The sequence below is a fragment of the Centrocercus urophasianus genome, unplaced genomic scaffold, assembly GCF_019232065.1.
Source record: "Centrocercus urophasianus isolate 14NV4802_14NV808 unplaced genomic scaffold, USGS_Curo_1.0 seq_14, whole genome shotgun sequence".
In the NCBI taxonomy this organism is placed as follows: domain Eukaryota; kingdom Metazoa; phylum Chordata; class Aves; order Galliformes; family Phasianidae; genus Centrocercus; species Centrocercus urophasianus.
This window is the reverse complement of record NW_024884586.1, coordinates 19,289,160-19,313,039: the sequence shown is the minus strand read 5'-3', so window position 1 is coordinate 19,313,039 and position 23,880 is coordinate 19,289,160. Positions and strand designations below refer to the sequence as shown.

General features: G+C 38.9%; 1 protein-coding gene across 1 annotated transcript; it reads right to left on the bottom strand.

Annotated features, from left to right (window-relative positions):
* Positions 1–1,789: 1,789 nt before the first annotated feature.
* Positions 1,790–23,482, bottom strand: TMEM62 (transmembrane protein 62). The gene is made up of 14 exons (XM_042813866.1): positions 23,321–23,482; positions 19,512–19,623; positions 18,248–18,385; positions 17,172–17,217; positions 15,083–15,224; positions 13,348–13,472; positions 13,073–13,195; positions 12,418–12,573; positions 11,316–11,475; positions 9,531–9,644; positions 8,503–8,587; positions 6,862–6,966; positions 5,918–6,036; positions 1,790–5,017 (listed from the first exon to the last, which is right to left on the bottom strand). The coding sequence occupies exons 1-14, from the start codon at positions 23,480–23,482 to the stop codon at positions 4,691–4,693; spliced, it is 1,914 nt and encodes a 637-aa protein (XP_042669800.1). The 3' UTR covers positions 1,790–4,690.
* Positions 23,483–23,880: the final 398 nt, after the last annotated feature.

Here is a 23,880-nt window from a genome sequence, read left to right as displayed (position 1 = left end):
AAAAATTTGAGCCCAGCTTACACTTGTTTATGTTTTGCCTGTTTCACGCACTCCCATTTTCATCTCTTTTCCTTATGCACTGTGAAAAGTTGCTGTTGGCTACAGATTAGCACTAGGTCCTATGGTTTAGTGCAAGGATTTAGTGGAAAATATCAGATACCTGGAAAAAGAGCTTACCAGCCCCCATAGAGGTGGTTCCTGTTGCTATTCACAGTAGCAACTTCAGACAAAGTGGTGATAGAAGGCAGACCCCTTTCAAGTAGCTTCATACCTTTTTCCTTTTTAATGCATTGATAGTAAAAACAGATGCAGGACTATTTGTGCTTTTCTGTCTTACACTTTCCTGTATTGCAGCAGGGAAGTGGGAAATGTCTATGCAGTCCATAAGCAGACTGCCAGGGATAAAAGTTCCTAAGCAGAAGGCTTATCCTGCAAGGGTAACAAGAGCTGGAATTAACTCCAGACCTAAAGAATAACTTGTGAAACACAACTGAAAAGTTCAGGAAAAAGCACGAAGGAAAATGAGTCAACTGTTTAGCCACATGGACACAATTTTTCAACTAGAAAGATATGTTGGATAGTTATATTGAGTTAGGTACAGCACTCACTGTAGGTGAAATGGTGGTAAGAGAGCAGCCAGCAGTACTGAATGAAGTACAAAGTAGCTGGGCAGCATTTACCTAAGAATAGGGAGGTGTTATTTTATAGAAGACTGAGGGAAAACAGTGAACAAGGGCAGTTCCTGCTCCTGTCTTTTCTTAGACTGGCTTCTCCGTAGCTCTGACAGCATCCTCAGAGACCCTCCCTAAGCTCCTATTCTTCTGCAACATGGAGCCTCTCTCACTGTGCCTTGCTTGCTTTCCTTGTAACCTGGGTTGGGAATTTGACTAAGGACAAGGCTCTGATGGGGAGAAGCTTGGATACTTGCCAGCACAGTAGGACTTCCTGCTCCTGGTTCTTGAGTGACTGGAGAAAGGCAGAATGCTGTCTACCACTGCTCTCACCCCTGGAATGGTACTGCCTTTACATCCCATTACCCAAACCCTTCCCCTGCTTCTCAGCAATAGCAATCCCACTAGAAAGCTGCACAGGCAGCAGTGAACACTGCAAACCAAAACAGCCTGTCCCTGCAGCTGACTTCAGTGTGAGCCTTCATTGCCCTCCAGGTAGCCATCACTTACCACCTCAGCTACCCAAGCAGATGCAGAACAGGTTTCCTCCTTGAACTCTTGGAACTGTCCTTGTTCATTTGGTTTTTCTTTTTCCTTGCCTTTTTCGATATGCCACAGAAAGCATGAGAAAAGCACAAAGAAAAATCCTCTTTCGTTAGCCAACAATCTCACAAAGATGAAGTTACAGATGCTTTTTATAAAACTTAACAAAAACTTAAGCCTTAATAATAACAAAAAAGTATTTGAAAGCATTATCAGAACTTTTCTTTACAAAAGAAAATCTATTTTCAGTTTCAGATAAGAATCAAGTATTTTAAAGTCATTTTCACCATGCAGACTAAAAAGGAAAACAAAAAACAACAGAACCACCCAAACCTGCTGAGTACTTTAAAAGAAGCGTTTAAATAATGAAAGGCTGATTTCTCACAGATGTTACGGATGCCTGCTGGCAATACGCAGTGTATTTCAGCAGTCTGATTCCATGATCTGCTACTTGCTTTGCTCACTTCATGTCTTGTCCTCTTACTGAACAGCTTGGAAAGGATCCTCTTGGCTTCAGAAGATATCTAGGTTCCTATGGTTACCCCCAACAATATTTTAAGAACCACATGCTAGAATTAATAAGTGCCAAAGTTGCTTTATTTATAAACTTTAAGAAAGAAACAAAATCTTCCCAGGCTTAACTCATCCCTGAACTGGAAAAACCATGCAACACTATGACATCTTTCTTAAAATAATGCTAATTGATATAAGAGGAATTCATCCTGTTAGTGAGCAGAAGAGCTGAATTTTGAAAGAGGATCCAAACAGGCAATTAATTAGGTCAACACAGATCCTGCTATCACTAGAACGTTTTACTTTAGTCCATCACGTTGATTTGCATCTTTTGGGCATCACAGAGCAACAGAGGAGAAAAGGCATATTTTTATAGGGTGGCTTCCACATGTATTGTAATAGCATCTGCATATTTGTCTGAGTTTCATTCAGTTATTAGTTTCCTTAAGTGACTGGTGCTATTTTCCCAGAGCCAGGCTATATTTTATGGAACCTATATCTACACATTTCATTTTAAAGGGAAAATCACATACATCACAATTTTTGTTATCTGCAGTTAAATTGGGCAACCATGTACTTATACATATAAGGACAGCTAAATTAGAAGTTATCTCCCTATGTGCTTTTGAGAACTTCCATTCTGCTGAGATGAACAATTTAAAAAGATCTTCAAGCAAATATTGGTAAATAGAGTTTTCCCATGTTAAGTTGCATAGCTCAACTAGCAAAGTTAACATTTTACTGCTGAAGTTCCAGAATATTAGAAAGGAGAATAAGGAAAGAAAGAAATCCGAATTAACATGAGACAAGGTCAGTTTTGCTTTTCTATGAAGCAACAAAGAACTGTAACAGGTGTACCCTAAAACAGGTCTTTCTGGCATGGGGTAGAATTCTCAGTTTCCATACCATGCTTTTTGCTGAGATCAGGACAGAAGGGTAGCCCTGCTCTTCTCACACTTCAGATGTATTACATCAGTCCCACATACATATGTAATTCACACATCAACCACATGTCAACAGCATGCCATTTTTAGGGAGATCCTCAGAGCCATGGACAGCACATCTGAAAATAAAACACCTTTCCTTGCCACACTAAGACTTGTATGAACAAGTTCTTAAAATAATTCCATCTATCTACGAAACATCCAACAGAACCAAGTATAGTTGATTATTATGTAAGAGAATAGGATGGCAGATGACAGACAAGAAAGGTCCATCTCCTCTCAGAGAAAAGTTCTTCCCACAGGCTGTGTGAAGCATTTTATTGCCATTCATACGCTCTCTGATCAAAAGTACTTGCATTCCTAGCAACATTGTAAAATGCCACATTTGTCATCACATTTCCACCATTGTTTCTCACTAGTAAATGTTGAACCCTGCCTTTGATTTTTTTTTTTTTTTTTAAAACAGCTTTGCAAAACACTTACATTGCTTATCACAGTGTCATTAGCTGCTAAGTATTCTCTTAACAAGGTATTTAATTTACACAGATGAGGGCTGTTAATATCTTTTTCCTGCTATAGTCAGTCACAGTGGAATGGGAATTAAGGAGTAGAAAGGCTCTCATTTTAGAGATAACAAGTCTTAGCTTTAAGTAGAATTTTCTTCTAGTTTATTGTATTCCCTTATTTCTGTAATACAGTTAGCCAACATGTTGCTGTCTTTTCGAAGGTGACATAAGTTATACCTCCTTTTTCTTGACAAACCATAAATAAATTACTAAAATTACATAAACTACTTAAACATTCCACTCACAACAGTCTTATGAAACAGGCCAGTGTCCTCCTTATTTTATAGATAAGGAAGCTGAGGCAGGAAGCTTAGCAATCACTTTAAGGTATAACAAAGAACCATTATTAGAATTAAGGACTTCATGTTTTGCCTTTTGGAGAAAAAAACTCCCAGCGGGGTTAAGAAGAAAAGCAGAATAGGTTCATAATTAGTAAAGACAGCTCTTTTGGCTCTAGTTTCTTAAGTTCTTCATAAATACAACTGCTCCATCATTTTTAGACAAGGAAAAACAAAAATAAAGAAATGAGTTTCCCAGGCCACTCGGTGGCACTGAGACCCAGAAACAGAGTCCTGACTCCTCTCCCTTAGCAAGGATACAGCTACTAAACCACAGGATTCCTTTTGGATCTTCCAACCCAAGACAACTGTCACCATTCCTTGCTTTAAAGATGAACTGCTGACTACAACTGTGAATTCCAATGGCAATCATTCCCTGCCCTTTCAGTAGTCAACTGTGGGAAAATCAGCAACCGTAACAGTGGAAAACAACTATTTCCTTCCAGAGAAAGAGCACATTCATTAACTAGTGCTCCCAGGATAAGATTAGGACCATGGCTCAGGTGAACGTATGCACAAATACATATTTAAACACCCAGCAGCCTATAAAGAACTCCTATAGGCCTTTATGAACTGAAAAGTGTATGTAAGCGTTGGACTCTTACATTGAAGGCCATACAGAACCTCTGTGATAAATATTAATTTATAAGGACATCTGGTCTAATCCTCTAGAAATACACACAGATCTTGAAATAAGCAGCAGTTACACACAAATCCTGGAGCTTGTTATCCAGATCTATTCATATTTTTCCCAGCATTACAAAAATCAAGAATTTAAGAATTAAAAATATTTTCCATTCAATTACAACAAGTAAACATTTCCAGTGGTGATCCATAGAGACATTCTGCTTTGTATCATAAAAAACATACTACAGATTACACAATTTACTGCACAGTGTATTAATGTATAATTGTATAACATTATACAGTATGCTGCATACGTATAATACAACACACATATATAATACATACTGTTATACATTTACTACAGCTATGCAGCAATGGAGGTGCAGCATCAGATCTTACCACTTCATGGCTGGTCTGTACAGAATTCCAGCAATACAAAACAGTAGGTTGCATCTTCAGTTGAAGAAGTTCAACTATTGTGTTGCATTTCAGAAGCTCTGACAGTTTTTCATTTCTATTGTGTAAGTTCTGAGCTCAGATGATTGAAACGTCCAGGTTTTATAAATCAGAAATGAGGTCAGGGCCACCAACCATGTTCTCATGGGAGAGAGGACAAAAGCCAAGGTCCCATAGGTTCGCTGCAAGAAATAGCAAGAATAGACCTGCCAGGCCAGCAGGAGTGCCATTGCCAGATGAATAAGCACAACCAAGAGGCGTTGGACATGATGGATATGAGAATAGAAACTGTGACCTTTGCACCGCAGGAAGAGGCACCAGCACAGATAGGCCATTAAGGGCACATTGAAAAACAACATCTGGAAAAGAAAAGTAGAGAAAAGACAATGATCAAGCCAAATACTCTGGGCAAGACACAAAGCACGGAAAGATAAGAGCACACAAAACTGTCCCATTTCAAATACTGAGTGCAATTCCCAAAGGTAGAAGCTCAGGCTGCACTTCCAAGACACTGCAGCTGAGAGAGGTTGGCTTGCCTGAGCCTCAGTCCCAGGCCAACTATTCCTGCCTGCTCTCTTGCAGTGCACAGCACTAATGTTTACCTGATTCGTTATGGATCTAGTTGAGGGAGCTAGACTTGGCAAAATACTAGTGTAACAAAAAAATGAAAGCCTTTGTCCCAATTTAGCTCTGTGACCCAATATGGTATAAAACAAGTGTTAGCACTGACACAAGAGAGGGACCCTGATGAAGGCAACAGTGAGGCGTTCAGACTTTGATGCTGAGGAAGTACACCCTGCCTTTCAGATTAAGGAAATGCAGAGGACAGCCAGATCAAACCAGTGAGAAAACCAGACTCAGGTCTACTTGGAGAGTGACACCTACTGATCTGAAGAATGTTCAGTGTGCAACAGCTGCCCTGGACATTTGTTTTGCTTAAGTACTGCAACTCATTTGTAAGGACAAACAAAAAAAATTAGAGAGAAGAACAAATTTGTAGAGATTGGATGTCAGGATTAGAGGCAGAGTCTGAAACAACATAAAACAGGAGAAAAGAGAAGTGTGAGGAATATATGCACAACTTCCTTCTGTCCTATCTTTTAAGTTTGAAGAAAGGTTAGAAAGCTTGCCATAGTCAAGCATGGTTACTAATCTTCTTTATCCTCCCAAAACTCCTTTCTTTATAAAATTATATAAAAAACCCAACAAAATACTCTCAGAAGAGAGCAGTTTGTCAATGTTCATCTCTAAACACATACCTGTAAAATTCCAACCACGTATGTGAGACCACCCCGTAAGAAGGAACCACCAACAAACACCCCAAAGGAAAAACAGGCTCCCACTTGGCCATCTATCAGTTCGCCTACAAACCACGGTCCTGAAAGAAAATCAACATACTTCTATATTGTATCTGGTGGTGCTGTAACTCTTTCACTAATTCTTAGATCAAAATGCTTGACTGGGTACAATGATTACTGTTTGTTTGTAGTATTAAACATGTTTCATGTTTAACAAACAGCAATCTGATGAACACTCCTGATGTGAATGAATCCTAACCTTTTACTATGGTCCATCAATGAGCTGTAGTATGCAATTAAAATATTTTTAAGTTGCTTTAATCTCAGTGAGAATTTGTGACAACATAGGTAACATTTCCCTAATGAGAAGGATGAAAAAATAGATCCTTTCAAGTGCTAACCCCACCACAGAATTGCTAAACTAGTAAAATTTAGAGACAGTTATAAACTGAGCCAAGCTGGAATTGCTGACAAGTCAAAATGCATATCTTGCACCACTTGCTTCCACAACAGTAGCTATTTTAGAAACATTTTAAGAGAAAAGCTAAAATCCTTAATATCAGAGCTGACACATCTTAGTGATTTGTCATGTGAGATGCACACTCTGTGCTTGTTTTATGCTAAGGCATAGATCTTACTCAAAGAATAAGTGAAACCCAAATTAAACATGAAAATATTCATTTTGCTTTCAAAATGTAATTTGCTAAATCTATTTGAGGATGTTTTAAGTCCAGCTCTTCATCATAAACCTTTATTCTCCTTAGACTTCTAACTTTTAAAGTTCCACATTAATTTTACAATTTAATATCTTTTCCTCCATTGTCCAAGATCTCTGAAATCCAATTTTTCAACAAAATCTGATGTGTAATTTCAAAAGAGTAACTTATGCCCTCCAGGTTACTTACCCAGAACAGTGTATAAATTCAGAACCAGAACTGAATAATAGAAGGCATTTATTTTACTGAAGACGTGAAGGGAAAATGAGGTCAGACCCAGTAGTCCTGGCTTTTCTAAATAGAGGCAACATTTCAGAAAAATAAATGTGATTCAGGCTGTAACGTGCATACACATCTTTCTGAAAGAAGTTTGTACATTACTCATTCAGTTAATTAAGAAATACAAAAATATTTGGTATGTCTACAGAGCAAATGAAAGGTAATGCATTTCTAAAATGTGATAAGAATAAGAAACTAAAAATATAGCAATGCTAATAACAGCAGAAAAAGACTACCATTCTAAACAAATGCACTTACTGTGTGCAAATAAAACTCAGTGACCATTCTATACCCAGAAAATGAAGTCAGCTAGAATGAAAAACATGGAGAAAGTTCATATTAAATGAAAATAATTTGAAACAGTAACTGTGCAGGTCATGAAGGACTAGGCTTACAGGATATTCTTTGATCAGTTTTGTTTGATGAAGTCTAATAGCAACTCATATAAAACTAATTAAAATTAAATGTTAAAACAACAGCATTCTGACAAGCATGTCACACTAGCAAGAAAAAGCAACTACTCTTCATTTCTTCTTTTAACTGCAGCAGTTAATTCATATTCTGAGATTCAAAGAGCCTTCCAAATGAAGTTAGCTTCTAGAAATCAGGCTTGTACATGGCTGCCCTTCTCACAAAGCACTAACTCCCAGAGGCAAGCTTGAACTTTGGAAATCGAGAGCTCTAAAATTTGTTCACTGCTCTGTGAAACACTTGTTGTCTACAGGGACCTAGCTGATCATGAAGCACTAGCTCTTTCTGCTTTAACTGCTGGATTCCCTCGAATTAACTGAAAATCTTTTCTCTTTCTAAGTAATAGGCTGCTGCAGTTGCCTCACAGTGCTAGGTGATTATGGGTGTAAAGGAAGGAACATAAACTGACATGAATCGGAAAGGAGGTGGCTTCTAAAATAATCTCATTAGTAAGGTGTGGTTCAAACAATTGTGTGAAGGATAAACACCTCCAAGCTGAAAGTATTTTCAATTGCCAGATTTATCATGAACAAGATATCAAGTTACAAGAACTGATATTATTATCCTGATAAAGACAGAAGCCTGTACATATTGTTTGCAAAGATCAACAAAAATTATTGTAGCAGGAAATCTGTTCCTCCACTCTGGTGACAGCAATAAAGACAGAACTGTGCACTAGCTGTAGTGAAATGAATACACTTCCACAGGACTGATGCAAAATATTCCTCTCCCTATGCATCAGATTTTCTCAGTGAAAAAATTAAGATGAAGCCTTTAGACTTCAATTAATTGATTTTTTGCCCCCCCCCCTCCCCCCTCAAATGAAGATAACTGATTGAGTTTTTAAGCTCTCAACTGACTTCATTTGATGTACTGGAGATTTTCTGGGCCCTCTTAAAAAGCAAGAGCTTTTGAGAACCCAATCAAAATGCACAGTGCTAAATGCAAAACAATGGAGAATAACAATTATTTACATACTGTTAACATGCAAAACAGTAAACAATAAATAAGTTCAGGCAAAATAAGATCTGCATTTAAAAAAAGCAAAAAAAACCCAAAAAGATAAACATTGGTTCATACCTTTGAGTGCTGGTTTTTGGAGGTATCTGAAAACAACCAGCAAGGCAATCTGAGTCAGCACAATCAGTCCAAAGAGCGTACGAGCCTGAAAATAAACAGTTTTAAATCTATGCCAGCTCTGAAATATTAACAGCCTTTGTGTATCCCTTTTAGACACTGACAGAAATACACATTTCTGATTGAAACAGATATGCAATGCTTTTTGGCATTATGGCACCAATGGATTAAGAAACTTATTATGTTTACATCCACTTGCATTTTACTGACTTCAGTTCAGTTGGATGTATGACAGCAGTATACTTGTTGAATCTTTCAAAAGTGGTGTTTGTAAAACACATGTATTTATAGTCCATCAATACACTTCTTATGTAAAATTTTTTCATACTGTCCTGTATAGAATTGCAGTTCAAGACACTGGAGAATACTGGTTATTAATTAAAATTAATGTAATTGTTTTGAGCCAATATTTATACTGTTTGCAGCCATGTGGACATCAATGTGCTCTTCCAGAAATACACCTTAACTACTATTACATGCCTTCTTTCTATGTATTGAGTTGCAATGTCTGGATAATAACCTGAAACTTACTGAAGTCAATGGGAGTTTTGCCTTCCTTGCTACAGCTCCCATCAGCAGCTGAGGGGAGACTGTTTTGTCCAGTACACACATTACAAAAAAATCACAGTGAAGTTTTCTCTGATTTAATGTTTCCTTATTCTAATATCTCCAGTAGCTTGTTTTCAATTTCTTGGTTACACAAAACAAGCATGTATACGTATGTATATATATCAAAACATAATTTTGACTAAGCCATGGAAGGCAACTTGTGCAGCAATAGTTCATGCAAACTTCATGTTGGAAGTATGCACCTGGAGAAATGACAATTGAAATGCCTGTGAAGTTCCAATGGAATTATATCTGAAAAAAAGCAAAGTGCATTCAAGTCTACTGGGAATTAGGAAAATGCATCCTGCAGTCCATGGGGAGGCCAGCACAGAATGACAGCTGTTTTCATTGAGAGCACTTACTAGAACATAGTGGTCAGTAAGAAGAATAACAGATGGCCAAAAGCCAAATCTAAGAGGATGGTTTTCTTCCATAGAGAATATGTGACCCTGTGTGATAATTCTTCCAGAAGCATCCTAGATTGAAATAAGAAACCAATTATGTACTAATAAATAGTGCTAATGTAACATATTACACAGAAATGACAAAAAAAATCATGTTAAAGTAGCAAGTTGATCCCTTCAGCATTTCTGAAAAGCTAACGGTTAGTTGCATGCTGCTATATCAAAACACTTCTACCTACAGAATATTACTTACTGACAATTTTACAACTCCATTAAGTTTGAGATTTTAATTTAAAATCTGAAAGTCCTGCACATGGAGGAGATCCTTTCAGATACTCAGCAGTTTTATGGAAGACAGCAACTATTTACTGACTATCACCAACACTTGTCCTTTTGAAAGCTCAATTCTAGAGAATAGCCTGCCTTTAAAAAGAAGAAAGTTTTGTTGTACTTAGTTCCTGGCATATTTGCTGGTTACACTGTAAGTAACAGGTATCCTGATGATCCCGTAGCGCATTCTTATTCCCAATTCTGCTGTATTTTTGACAGAATTCTTTGATATTTGTACTGATGTAATATTGATATCTTATCTCCTAGGACATGATGAACTGGCTATTTATATTGAAGAACTCAATATATTTACTGTGACACTTGAGACCATAACATTTAGACAGCCCCAGAAACAGTGTACAGCAATCAAGTATTTGTGTTTTCTCTAGACATCTAATAGAAGTTAAGGCTTCCATCTTCCTCTTTCCTCAAACTATTCAGTGACCAGATGTAATAGTGATTGATAACTGGAAAGGAATTTGGATTATTTAACATTCTGTATTTGCAAAAAAATGCAGAATTCCACAAAAAACACCACCATATTGCTATACAGGTCTGTGTAACCATCTTCGTATGTTTTTCAGTTTTGTGCATTTGTTTTCAGTAGTCAAAATAAAAATCAGTTATAAAACCCTAAAAAAAAAAAAAAAAAATCACACCCTAAAAAAAAAAAAAAAATCAGTAACAAGCTAAGAGTTGGAACACTGACAGTACAGAAAAGTCTTTGGAGGGGGGTGGGTGGGCAGGGAGGAATTATGGAGCCTTATAAGTCCTTGTCCTGGGAAGAAGAATGCCCAGCTGGGTTCTACTGGGCAGGACGGAGCAGAATTCCCTACTCTGATTCGCCACTTGAAGGCTCAGAAATAAAATATGTTCGCAAAACAGAAGCACTGAATAAGAAATTTTTTTCCCCCCAGCAATCCAATGTGAGTTAAGACTGATGTTCTGGGAAAGAGAAATCATATTCCCTGTCAGCCTGCAAGAGGTTGTAAAAAGACAAATAATGAAAGGCAGCATTCCCACCTCCAAAACTTTCCAGACCCAGTTCCTTTGCACTCTGAACTAACACAATGCTTCTCTGCATTTTCTCTAATCAATCCCAATCATCTTTATAAGGGTAAAGTTCAAAAGTTTCTTTTGAGTAATAGGCAATTTTTCTTCCTGAACAATGACTTGCTTTTCTGTCCTTTTAAAATATTTATCATGAAAAATAAGAAACCTTACACTTAACCAGATGCTTTATTAATCTTCTAGTGCTCAGTAGTCTATGCTTTCTTATTTAGCAAACATAACTCAGACAAATATCAAAAGTCAGTTGTCATGTATTTCCCCTCTAGTTACGTGATGCAGAAGGCTGATGGCACACACGACTACATAAAGATTCAGCACAAAGAATGCCAAAAGGTGTCTTACCCGGACAGTCACATCTATTTGATGGATCCCTTCACTATAGTTCTGTGGGCTCCACTTCAGCACATAAAGAGGGCCAGATGTCTGATGAGCATTCCCTAGGTAAACTCCATCTATATAGACTTTGACAGAAGTAATGGCAGCAGGGGAGAAGGCCAGAATTCTAAGGATTGAATCAACAACAAAATAAACAGATCTAATTAGAGGAGTTGCAGATTTGTCATCATCTCCTTTAAGAGACTTCCCTTTGTCACGTAAGTCTGAAGAATTCAAAGGAATTAATTAAGAACAAAAATGATAAAATATCTGTAGGCAAATGATAATACAGAGCTCTCTTACAACTAACAAAGGAAATCCCAAGTGGTATTGTGCAAAATAATAGAACAGGAAATTGGGCTGCGGAGCTGATTAAAAAAAAAAAAAGTTTAATATGATCATTAAAATGTTTAGATAAGATTCTAAACAGGAAACTGGAAAGTAGCTTCCTACACTGAGAAGTACAACAAGCTTCTTTTGATTGCGACTCTGCATATTTAATAGACTTGTATTTATTGATCTAATAGCAAATCTAAGATGACTGAAAGTGCATAAAACTTTGAAACAAAGTAAAAACAGAAAAGGCAGAAGTGAAAAGATGGAGGGATTTAAAACATGAAAAATCAGCCGAAGCACATATCTGATGTGTAATATTAAACATTTAATATTTGTAATACAGCAGGGCTGTAAAACTGAGAACAGAAGAAAAGGCTAAGATGTTTAAAGTAATCAGAAAATAGACAAAACCCTGAAGTCAGTGAAGATGATGTGAACGTGCAGGATTAACACAGTGTTAAGTGTTAAACTCTACCAGCTTTGGTCACACAAAAAAAGATGGACTTGGCTTTGGTAGAAATAACTGCATATGCAAAACAAGTAAGAACTAGTATATAGGATAGAATAGTGCTGTAAACTCTGCTTAAATTACACAAAGTGAGCACTCAGCAACAATCTCGCAGAACAGAGACTTTTAAGGCACACGTTACATAAATACACATATATACCATGAAATACCTCACCTATTAAAACATTGTCAAACACTCAAAATCAAGAGATTATTATAGGGTACCTGATATGAGTGGAGTAAAGAATTTTCACTAGTGGTTCATGAAAAGAACTGCTGTAAAGGGAGGATTTGGGATTGGTGATGAGAACTGCTGGCCATTCTTCAAAAGTGAGATCCACAAAACTAAAGAGGTCATGATCAAATGCAAGGATCCGGTACCTAAGATGAAAGAAAGATAACTTTGTTGACACAACTATTGCATGCCCAGGTGACACACATGCTTCCCAAGATCCTACACAGAACTTGTTGGACATAGTTTCTGCTTCTTCTCTTTTGTACACAATCATATGTTAACTGACTGCTGTATTAACTGTACAGCTGCTTTTTGACATGCTGGTAAGGTAACAGCACAGGTAGGTGTTTCATTTCTAGAATTCCTACAGCTGGCCCAGAGCATGGATCTTAAAGTACTGATGCTGAATTTCATTACAATGTTTTCTTACTTAGAATATTAAACACACATTACATAGACATTTAGATGCCATCTTTTTAGTTTTCAAATATCAAGAATGAATCAAAAGATTCATAGACATTTTTCAAAAAACATTGATAGTAATAACCAGACAGATCTAATGCTTCTCACAAATTCTTTAAATAGCATAAAAGGTAGAACTACTTAGGATCCATATAATAATTTGCTCACACAGTGTTTACTTACTTCCTGTTATCCTTCCAGTCTCCTAATTCCAGTTCCAGAGTGCCACCACGGTGTTGGCTATACAAGGCTGGCATCAGTCCACCCATTGTATGGAGATGTCCACATAAATAAGCTGTGGCAGAACTAATAAAAAAAACATAAGATTTATGATTGTTTGGATAGGAGGGAAACGCCATTGCAGAAAACCTGTGAAGTGACAGACGAGTATGTGAAGACAAACTAGAAGAGTACTTCAGATCAAAGACACACATGGAAAAAAGACCAATAGGCCTTACCTCATTAATGCTCGTATCCCTGGGGCAGGGGATATGATTGTTGAGGTGGGATAATGGCCAAACCAGACAGTATGATTGCTGCGGAGGCTTTCTGTGGCCATCACAGAGAGCTCTTGCATTTGATTCTGAAATGGACAGGTGTTTGGGGAAAAACAAACAAGCAAACCATTAAACAAACCAACCAATAAAACAACTATTTAACTATTTACCATTTCAGTTCTTTGGAAATAACAAATGAAATGCAGAAAGGAACTAATGAAGAATGCAGTTCATCTCTTATCTACAGAGAACGTTCACAGTTGCTTTAGAATAAACAGGCTGCACTACTGAACACATCATAAAACTCCACTGTTGGAAAAAAACATGAATTTAAGATACTTAAAGTCCTTACAACTTAACAGAGGAGGAGTGTACTGTAAGGATAGATGTAGTTAAGTTACATTTCTGTCCTTTCTACTGCTTGTTTATACAGTTAAAGAAACATTTCTGTTGATATACCAATGTATTTAGTCTGCAATTGTACTCTTATTATTTCCTGACTTGCTTGACAGCCTCTTACAGCCATGTCAGATCTCAGAACAGCACACCATGTGATCCAGTCATTTCACTGGAAGAACTGTAACACTGACTCTTGGAACTACTACTCTGTCACTGCTGTTAACTTTAAGCATAATTATCACTTTAGACAGCAAGTTGAACTTCTTTATCACTTCTTTGACTGTCTTTTTGACATCAACCACTTACAGTTTGGAGAGACTCAACACCAGCATAAGACTTAACTCAGGAGGCAGGGGGAAAAAAAAAAAAATACAAATCCACTCTTCCACCATTTCATGAAGCCTCTTTTAGACTAAAACGAAGAAGAATCAGTATACTGTTTTCCTTCCTACCTAAAAATGAATGCTGTAATGCATGGACACAGGAAACAGAAATAGATCCTGTATTAAAAACAACTGGATTCAGTATACCTTTGAGTTAGTGTGACTAGTTTAAGTGAAATTAAGATTTCATTTGTTTTATGTAGAAATTTTCTTAGAGACTAAACTCATAAGATAGCTATTAGAAACCCAAACTATGCACTGATACAACTGCAATTTATTCTTTAAATTCTGGGCAGGGGATTGATTTCTAACAGTCACAGTACCTGGTGACCCATGGCTACCTTTTTTCTTTGCCTTAAGATTTATGCAAGAATCTGCAAGTGAGGCACTTCATATTCCTGGTGCTGGGTAATTACCAAGAAAGTTTTCTCCTTACTGCAGCCCAGACAGGAGCTGCATTACTTTACTCCTTAAGAATTTGTATGCAAAGCAACCTATGGATCTACATACCTATGGATTACAGGAAACAATGAGAAGGGTACTATACCTTGCACTCCTACATCATCTTTCATCTAAGCAGCATCAAGTGATTTAAAAAAACATTTAATGAAATGTTGGGTCTCCTTTGGATAAGATTAGAAGAACATGTTACTTGTCATTGAGGCTGTTACCAAAGACAGAATACGACACATTTGCCAAAATATAGTAACTGTATGCAGTAAGTCAGAAGAGTTACCTCAAAAACAGCAAACATACAAATTACACACACATGAGCTTAGAAATGTAGGGACTCTTTTTGATGAACATAAATCTTCCAGGTGATTCTTGATTATAAAAAAAAAAAGGAAAGACACCCCCAGATTAATACACCTTAAAATAGACAGCAAAATGAAACACTAACACTTCTAAAATACCTTATTTAAAATCCCAAAGAAATTATAGGGTCTCTTTGGGCCTGGGCTCAGTGTGGCATCCACACAGATGAATGAATAGCTCCCAAATGAGGTGGTGTGGACATAACGGAAAGAGCCATCTTTCTGCCAGGCAGAGTACTTCCTGTCATAATAAAATCAAAACACTGTTAATAGGAAAGCCTGCAGCAATGACAAAAATGACACATGTAGGATAAATGCAAAAGTTTGTGCATTAGATCTAGCTCCATGTTGTTACTGCAGTAAAATCTTTTGAAAAAAAATCAATGGCATTGCAAAACCTGTACTTAACAGAATATATACTATACTTTCAGTGCCTTAAAGGCTCTCTCAAAATCTTTGTATTTTGAAATTAATGTTATCTTTATGAACATCATGAACTTTTAAAACTGGAAGATCAGCACCACAATCCTTAGATTTTTGCCTCTAGTCTCACCTAAACTATGTGCAGCTGTTGAATTATCCCCTGCTTACACCGTGGATGTAAAATAAGAACTCATGCATTTGTATAAAAATAGTATATTTCAATACAACTGCTGCCTTCTTAACATTAATACCTATTTGACATCAAGTCTTACTCTGTTAACTGTGTGCTTGGCCTATATTTTTGTACCTGCAGCCTGCAATGCCTCAGAGGCGCACAGCAAAGAATTATTTGACCAGATATCATGCAAAGGATTCACTGTGTCTCAGACAAAAAAAAAAAAAAAAAAAAAAAAAGGATGCTGTCCTTTAGAGTGTTTACTGATGGTGGCAAATTAAAGAAAACTTCCCCAAGACTCTGTTTACCCTGCCATCACCTTTCTATATCCTTTGAGTGTGGCACATTTTATAAAAATGTTCTTTACTTTTTATTAATCCTTTTGAATCCCTTTTGTGAGGCCTGTCTCTTCAGCAGGTGATCCATACACCTTCCCAAACAACAGTCTTGTCCAGGCCAAATTTCAGCACCAAGAATTCAGGGATGTTCCAACAAATTTACTAGTGCTACATCTTCTCACACAATTCACTAGGATTTCTGATAGCAACCATAAATTAAATAGTGTGGAAGACAGATACTACACTGCTGTAAAAAAGAAAGATACAGGGACATGCACTGAACTAGGCCAGGCGAAAGCCTCATTAGTGCCATCCCTACAGCCCCGCACTGTAAATCCACATTTGAATTCCACATTCTCCTGCAAATGAAGCTGTTGTTGGATACCATCTCTGAATTCATGGGAAAACATTATCTGCTCTTGCCTGGATGCAGGAACTGAAGCAAATTGGTGAGCTATCAAATTTTCTGTTCTTACTGCGAGAAGAGCTTGAATTAAAGTAGAAATTAGATTTCTAAGTCCTCCCCTAGTTCTAAGAGTCAGAGCTGAGAACATCACTGAAGTTATGAGACAATATTTTGTGTTCAAATGTGAAGGGCAGGGAAAAAAAAGAGGGACTGAACATCAGTAACAGCTGTGGCTACCTTTACAATGTACAAACCAAGGAGTCAGTGGAAAAGGTGAAAGCTTCCTGACCAATCTTTCCATTTAGAACTCCAGTGTGTTCCTTAAGACTCATCCACCCAGCATCTTTTTCTTCCCCCCCATCTCTATTTCTACTTTTATTCTTTAAAAAAGAAAAATCACTCAAGTGTGAAGAAATAGTTCTGATAAAATTTAGACCCATATGACAAGAAAATGAGCATGCAGAAAGAACAAGTGTTGTGTTGCTTTTTCTTCCCCCCCCCCCCCCCATCTATTTCAAATAGAAAAGATTCTTCAAAAATACTTGTTTCACAGAAACAAGCCAAAAAATTGCTAAGGAAATACAATGCACAGTATGTTTCCCAGACGCAGCAGATTTACAATGTGTGCAATTACAAAACATACAGAGCTAAGAGATGAGAAGCCTAAGCAAGTAATTCTCTGTACTCCAAGTCCATTCTACACAACTAACCAGGAATAGGAATGGCAAATGTGATCCTGGGCTATAGAACAGTCAGGGAGAAAGCATAACTGATAACTGAAAACAGAATATTGCTCAACAATTCCACTATTGAATAAAATGGTGTCTGTGTAGAAAATAGAAATACCTGTAGTAATTCTGAATACTATCCAGGTGTGGAATGTTGAATGAATCTGTAAGAGAGAGGAAAAAAAGGAAGTGAATACATTTTCACATTAAATTGATTATTTGTCTGTATTTTAACATCAAGAACTAAAAAATAAAGCGGTCTCAGCAAGCACTGGCAAGCTGTATTAAAAAAAAATAACAAATACACAATTGATAAGCAGATTGTCCAATTGTACATAGAAAACATCACATACTTCATGCAGTTGACCCAGTAGTATGAAAACTTCTCATTCAAGTTTCAATTCAAAGGCAAAATTTTTGTAGACATGCAAGTTGTAATTTAGAGGCTAAAAGCTAACCACACAGTTTCAGTTTCATCACAAAGCTTTACAGCTTTTCAGATTGAGTGTGTTATATAAAGGCCTAACTAATCTAGGGAAAACAAAGTAGCAATAGCATCAGAGACTAGCATAAATAAAACAGAAACAACCTGGGAACATTTGTACTGCATTGCACTACCACAGTCCTACTACAAACTGAATGTTTGTACTGGAGCCCACACCTCTCCATTATGGCTGCTAGCAGAAGTCTTCCAGGAAAAATGGGAGTGTTATGGGCCTAACACAGGATGTACTTCTGACTCCACCTAAGTACTAAGCCTTCTAGCTATGCCCTTCCAGTAGGCTATACAAGCCAGCTGTTATAAGGTTATTGATGAACATGTGCTACTTTTAGAATATAAACCAGTTAGAAGACACCTATGAAAAGCAAATTTAAACCATTTCTTCAGTACAGTAAGGTTACAGCTTGCTTTTCTATTAAAAGATGGGGTATATAAAACAACCATCCAGAAATTAACATCTGAAGATACATTCTACCACTTGACTTGCAAAGCAGTAAATGAAGACTCTTACTTCCTTGTTACTAAACTTCCAGTAAGTGCCTGTAAACAAGATATGCCCTTGGTGGAACAGGTGCTTGGATGGCAAGCCTTTCTACAGGCTTATAACCACCACTAATATGCTTGTAACTACTAACACTTCATATTTTAACTTACTTAAATCACCTCTGTAATCACAGAGAAAACCTTCTTACCATGGTTTCCTTTGATGTCTATCCACTTAGTTTTTTCCCTGACTCTTGATCGCTTCAGGACCGATTGGTAAATTTTCCACTCTTCTTCTACCTGCTCAGATCCCAATTTATCTCTTGTCTTTGCATCTGTCAAATCACCTGCAAATGTACAAAGGTGAGATCTAACTAGATATCCATACAGTTACAAATACTTCATACAAACACAAAATAGGCAAGCATGCAATCCAAGCTTCCTAGTGGAAGTGGCAGCAGGCCACCTGGGTATAACGTAGATGTTCCCAACTTCTGGTCTAAGAGGTTACTATAAGGGTAAATGCCTTCTACTGTAGATGCAGAAAGTTAATCGAACACCAAATGAGTCACTGTGACACTTTTACTAATGCCAGGCTAAGTTAAGTGCTCTGCATTCTTTATCCTTGATAATTCCAGTCACAGAGACTTCGTTTGACTTCACACCTTCAGTATTTCCTTAAGCTCTAACTGAAGTTCAAATTATTCTCATTTTCATTTGTATGCTAAGACTTTCCTGCAGTGTTAGTAAAAAGATGAATGCTAAGTATTGCTGAGCTGAACTTAAAAAGCAAATAGCAGATAAGCAACTGTCAGAAATGGAGACAGAAATGGAGAATTAGCACGAAACCACATCTACAGTAAGGGTTCAAAATCCTTTCAATTTACTTGCTAAAACTTACTCCATTCCAACAGTAGAATTAAGATATCAAATAGAATGGCAAGACTTATTTTACCTGTCCTGGCATATAATAAGTTCAAACAGAAACCAGCAACAAAAAAAATCTTACATTAGATGACAGCAGAATTTCATACAAATAAACAGGGACTGTTCTAGTGCAGAATAATTGAGGGAGGAATTAACTCCTACTTACTTTCTGAGACACTGCTCTCTCCTGCAGCTTTACACACAAAGAATGAAACAACCTCTACAAGAAAAGGCGACTACCAATCACAACTAATGCATAGTGATAAATAAGGGAAAAAAATAATAGCTACATTACAGCATTATGTCTTAGTTACACATAATATGCTGAATTCCCATCAAATTCAAGATATTAAGCAAAAAATAATAATTAAGTTCAGAAGTTGGCCTCTTCTGCTTCTAGCGATCTACTTTCACCTGCAATTCTACTTCCACAGCTCAACAAGCCTTTAAGTTTTAAGGCCCTCTTCTGAAATTCTAGAGTTTTGCTTATTTGCTCTTTATTTGACAGCACATTCAACAGGAAATTCATACTTCTGAATTGCTTACCTGTTGCGAGAACAAATGCTGGTTGAATTACATTGATTGTTTCAGAGCAGAATTTTTCCAAGTCAGAAGCTCGTGTGGGATCCTGAAATCTACTTATATGGATATCTGACACCTGCAAAAGAGAAAAATGAAATGCTGTCCCAAACAAGATGTTCTGCAAAGCCAAATATGCTAGAGTGCAGCATAAGGGCAGTCACATTGATTCATACCTGTACCAAGGATGCAAGTAAGTACATAAACAGATGACTAGGAAAAAACAAGAGCAGAACAAGCATACCACAGTGTTACCTCTGTAGCCCCTAAAATCACATATACGTCAAGTCTCCTTAATTAAGGGCATACAACAGTATGGGGAAATACACAGCTATCTACAGTAAGTTTTGATAGCTGTAAGCAGCTGCTTGACTTCCAGATTCTGCAAGTTTCTGCTGCAATACAGTGATCCTTCTGCAAGAGAGACTTAAACAGTTCTGCAAAGCAAGAATAGGTTAAAATCAACTTAGGACATGAAGCACACTAAGAAGCCATTTCATACCTGATACAAGATCTCCAATAGCTGGGCAGAAGGATTTCTAATATTCTCCCTATTTACTTTAATGGGAATCTGATGAGTCCATTTACATCCCATTCTACGTACCTTCGTGAATGTAAAGGTTACCAAGAAATGAGGAAACTGCTTGTACACAGCCATGAAATAATACATTGTTTATCTCTGAACTAATCAGTCAAAACCTTCACAACAATAAAGGCATATTGAGCCTTAGAGGGGGATTGGGAAGGAAGGGAATTCAGAACAAGAAGAGTATGTGGATAGTTACTTATTTATTAAACATAGTGGCTTTCCAGATCTGTCCAACCAAACCTTGAGTGAATGCTTTCAAATCATCCCACCTCAGCCAAATCAATATTTTACCCTCCTCAACTTAGGTAAAGAATATTTCACACACAGAGATTAGTGAGCACGTGCTCATAGCCATCTGAGCATACAGGCTGATGGTTGGACTAGATGACCTTGTAAGCCTTTTCCAACTTCTATAATTCTATGCTATCTTTAACTGAAAAAAAACATGAACTTCCACGTTTTACTGAATAAGTGTGTCTCTTTTTGCTCTTTAAGAAACGCAGGCAAACACCTCAGAAATAAAATGCCTTACCTTCTAGTTTGTCATTGTAACGTACTTGCAAACAGTTTCTCTTAGTTTAGTCTAGGAAAACTTCAAGTTCACGGAGACATTCATAAAGCTATAAGTGAACTGAAGAGCATAGTAAAACTACAAAAAGAAAAAACATACCAAAAGAAGGCAATGACAACAGTGCCTTTAAATGGGGTACAGGCACTACAGAGCAACAGAAGTTAATAGAAAAGGAAAATTAGCTCACCACCTCCAACAACCACGAGCTTAAAAGACATGCAATCTCAAAAAGAAGACAAGCTTTCTTGGCTGCTAACCCTTAAATGAGGGTGAGGAGGGGTGGATCCATACTCCACCCCTTCCAATCACTCAGGTGCACTGCTCACACCTGAGCTCCCTGGATTAGCCACACCTTCTCAACTGGTGCTTAGCCACTGGTTCAGGCTGTGCCCTGCCAATTCCACTGCACTACGTCAATGCATCAAACCTACTTTAATCACTGACAATGCTACAGCATCTTATATCTTCTCCTAAGTCTGTAGATTTGCAACTTACTTATCTCAGCATTCTAACGGAGAATATGCAAATTTCTATCAATGCTGTCTCCAGATTCTTGAGCAAAAGGTCTTATAAAAAACCTTTCTCCTGTTCTACAAATAACAGAAAATGTAGATCTCAAATATGATAAGCAGACAGTTGTCAAGAGGCCTGATTTTCTAGAAGGATCTTCCCATTCCTTTTCCCTACAATACTAGCTTAAGATTTAAAAAAGGCTCTTCTGTTAAGTTCCAAGAGCTGCAGCATCCCAACACTTCTGCAGAACTGAAACTAACTTTGTTATTATTAAAAACCACAAAGTATGAAGGTGATGGGAGTTACAAAGAAGTGGAAATGAGTAGGCAAGGGGAAATGTTTGTAATGCTCTTAGCAAATCGGGAAATCATTTTCACAAAAGGAAATACAAGTCCACCTGCCACATTACTTTTCTGCCTCCACCTGATGGATCTAGAAAGCAAGCCTCTCCCACCGAGACACAGGAAGGGGCTTTTATGAAAATGGGTTGGAAGAGCCTTAGGAGTGAGGAGAAATCACTATCCACATCCCTAACCTAGAGAAGTGGTTGTTTAAGAAAGGTGGGCATTAAGAAGGGAGTATTACAAGGCTTATAGAAACAGGATATACAAGCTGAAAGAAACAGGAAAAAAAATCCAAACAGTAATCTTGTCAAACCATACAATCATAGAACAGCCTGGGTTGAAAAGCACCTCAAAGATTATCTAGTTTCAGCCCCCCTGCCATGGGCGAGGTTGCCAACCACCAGACCAGGCTGCCCAGAGCCACATCCAGCCTGGCTTTGAATACATCCAGTAACAGGGCATCCACAACCTTCTTGGGAAAACATTGAATTTGAAAGCCCACTGGGTACTAAGTTTATAAGTTTTACTACAAGAAAGTTGAAAAAACCCTTAATAAATGACTGTAGTAGAGAGATCATAATTTAGTTTGGTTTCACAGGAGATGGTCCTGTGGGTAAGAGGAAAAACATTGCAGAAGCTGCTGTGGGAGGAGCAGAACCTCCCAAGCTTGATTCAGTGACCCAGGTTAAACATGAGGAGTCACCAGGGAGCTTGCAGCCCGTTTCCCATAACATCATCTGGCACAACGCTGGATTTAGCACTTGATTCATTTCCAAGTTAGGTCAATGATAAAGTTGCCGTTAAAGGGCACATCTGAAAGAGAACATAACCACACGAAAGTAAAGCCAAGCCTCAAATTAGCTGTGCCGTGACCTATCCTTGGGAGAACTCCACTGGAAGTAACACAACCAAAGAGGAGTATGGACCTGTGCGTGCTGCTCGCCAGCATAGCTTTGGAGCTACATACTGTTGTGGATGGCTCTGAGATTAAAACCTCCAGATAAGGATGTTACCTACGTTAATTCAAACAAAATATCGCATTTTGAAAACTGTTCTGCAGTGACAATGTATTAAGTCACAGAAGGAAAAAAAAAACACTGGAAAAACTGGCTTAGAAAATACACAGCAATCGGAGAGAACAATAGGACTCATAGCATGCTGGACCGCACGCTAAGAGCATTGCCTGCAGCTAACATAGAAAGTGTTTCGGAACAAGAGCGGAATAGCAGGAGCCCATTTGTCAACACGAACGCTGCAGCCACCCGGCACGTAGGCGAACAGAGCGCTGGGAGCGAGCAGGGAGCGCTGCGGCGTCAGGAGCCGGCCGGGCCGGCACACGGCGAGCACCGCTCAGAGGTGCTTCGGGTTCAGCCTGGAGACAAGGCCGCGGGGCACGAAAGCCGAGCTGTATCGCTCTCGTGCCGGCCTAGTACTTTCGACGCTAAAAAACAGCGGGGGGATTTTCTCTGTCACCTACGTTTCCTGATCTTTGGAGGAGGAAAGGGGCGGCCGAGCCCGGTATCACACAGGATGAGGTACTGACACAACACAGATTAATGCAATAATTAGGGGAGCTTTAATTACCCCTCCCCTCTTGCACTTTGTCTCTTAGGCACGGCGGCCGGACACCTGCCGCTCCTCACGGACAGCACTGGGGAGCGCTTACAGAGAAAACGCGCAGAGCCTCCCTCGGCCCCAGCGCTAGACCCCGTACGACCCCCGCCACCGCGGCGGACCCCCTCAGCGGGGCCCCGCTCACCTGCACCGCCCACAGCAGGTTGGCGGCTTCCGCCCCGGGGGCAGGCCTGGGGGCCCGCCGGCGGCGCAGACCCGCCGGCGCCGAAGAAGCTGCCGGCGAGTACCAGTTCAGCAGCAGCGCCGCGGCGGCCGCCAGCAGCAGGCCCGCGGCCAGCTTCAGCATCTTGCGCCTCGCCGCCAGCCCGCACCCGCCCCGGGCGGCCCCCGCCGCCCTCCACCGGCTTCGGCACTTCCGCCCGGCGGCCCGCCCCCTCGGGCCGCGCCTCTGCGGGGGGCTGGAAGAACGAAGCCGAGGGCTGGGTGCCTTGTGCCGCGCGGAGGGCGGGAATCGGGTTTTCTGTCCGCGTGGGTCAGGAGCCGCGATCGCTCGTGTTGATGCTTAAGGCACGAGGAGAGCCCATCAAAATTCACAGCGTCTGCGGCCCGGGTTGGCCGCTGTACGCCAGCCCTACTGTCAGCGCTCAGCCAAAAGGGGCGACTACAAACCTGCGGTGCGTTCAGATGAAGATTTGCACTGACGAACAGCTGTGAGAGTACCCCCAGCCAGATAGGCCGAGGAAA

Bases quoted from the DNA above. Each gene is read 5' to 3' on its own strand.
- TMEM62 (XM_042813866.1), bottom strand. From the start codon at position 23,482: ATGCTGAAGCTGGCCGCGGGCCTGCTGCTGGCGGCCGCCGCGGCGCTG. The intron at 18,386-19,511 runs GTAAGCAATTCA...GTACATTTGCAG, and splicing joins AGCATTTGTTCTCGCAACAG to GTGATTTGACAGATGCAAAG. The intron at 17,218-18,247 runs GTAAGAAGGTTT...TCTCTCTTACAG, and splicing joins AGACATCAAAGGAAACCATG to ATTCATTCAACATTCCACAC.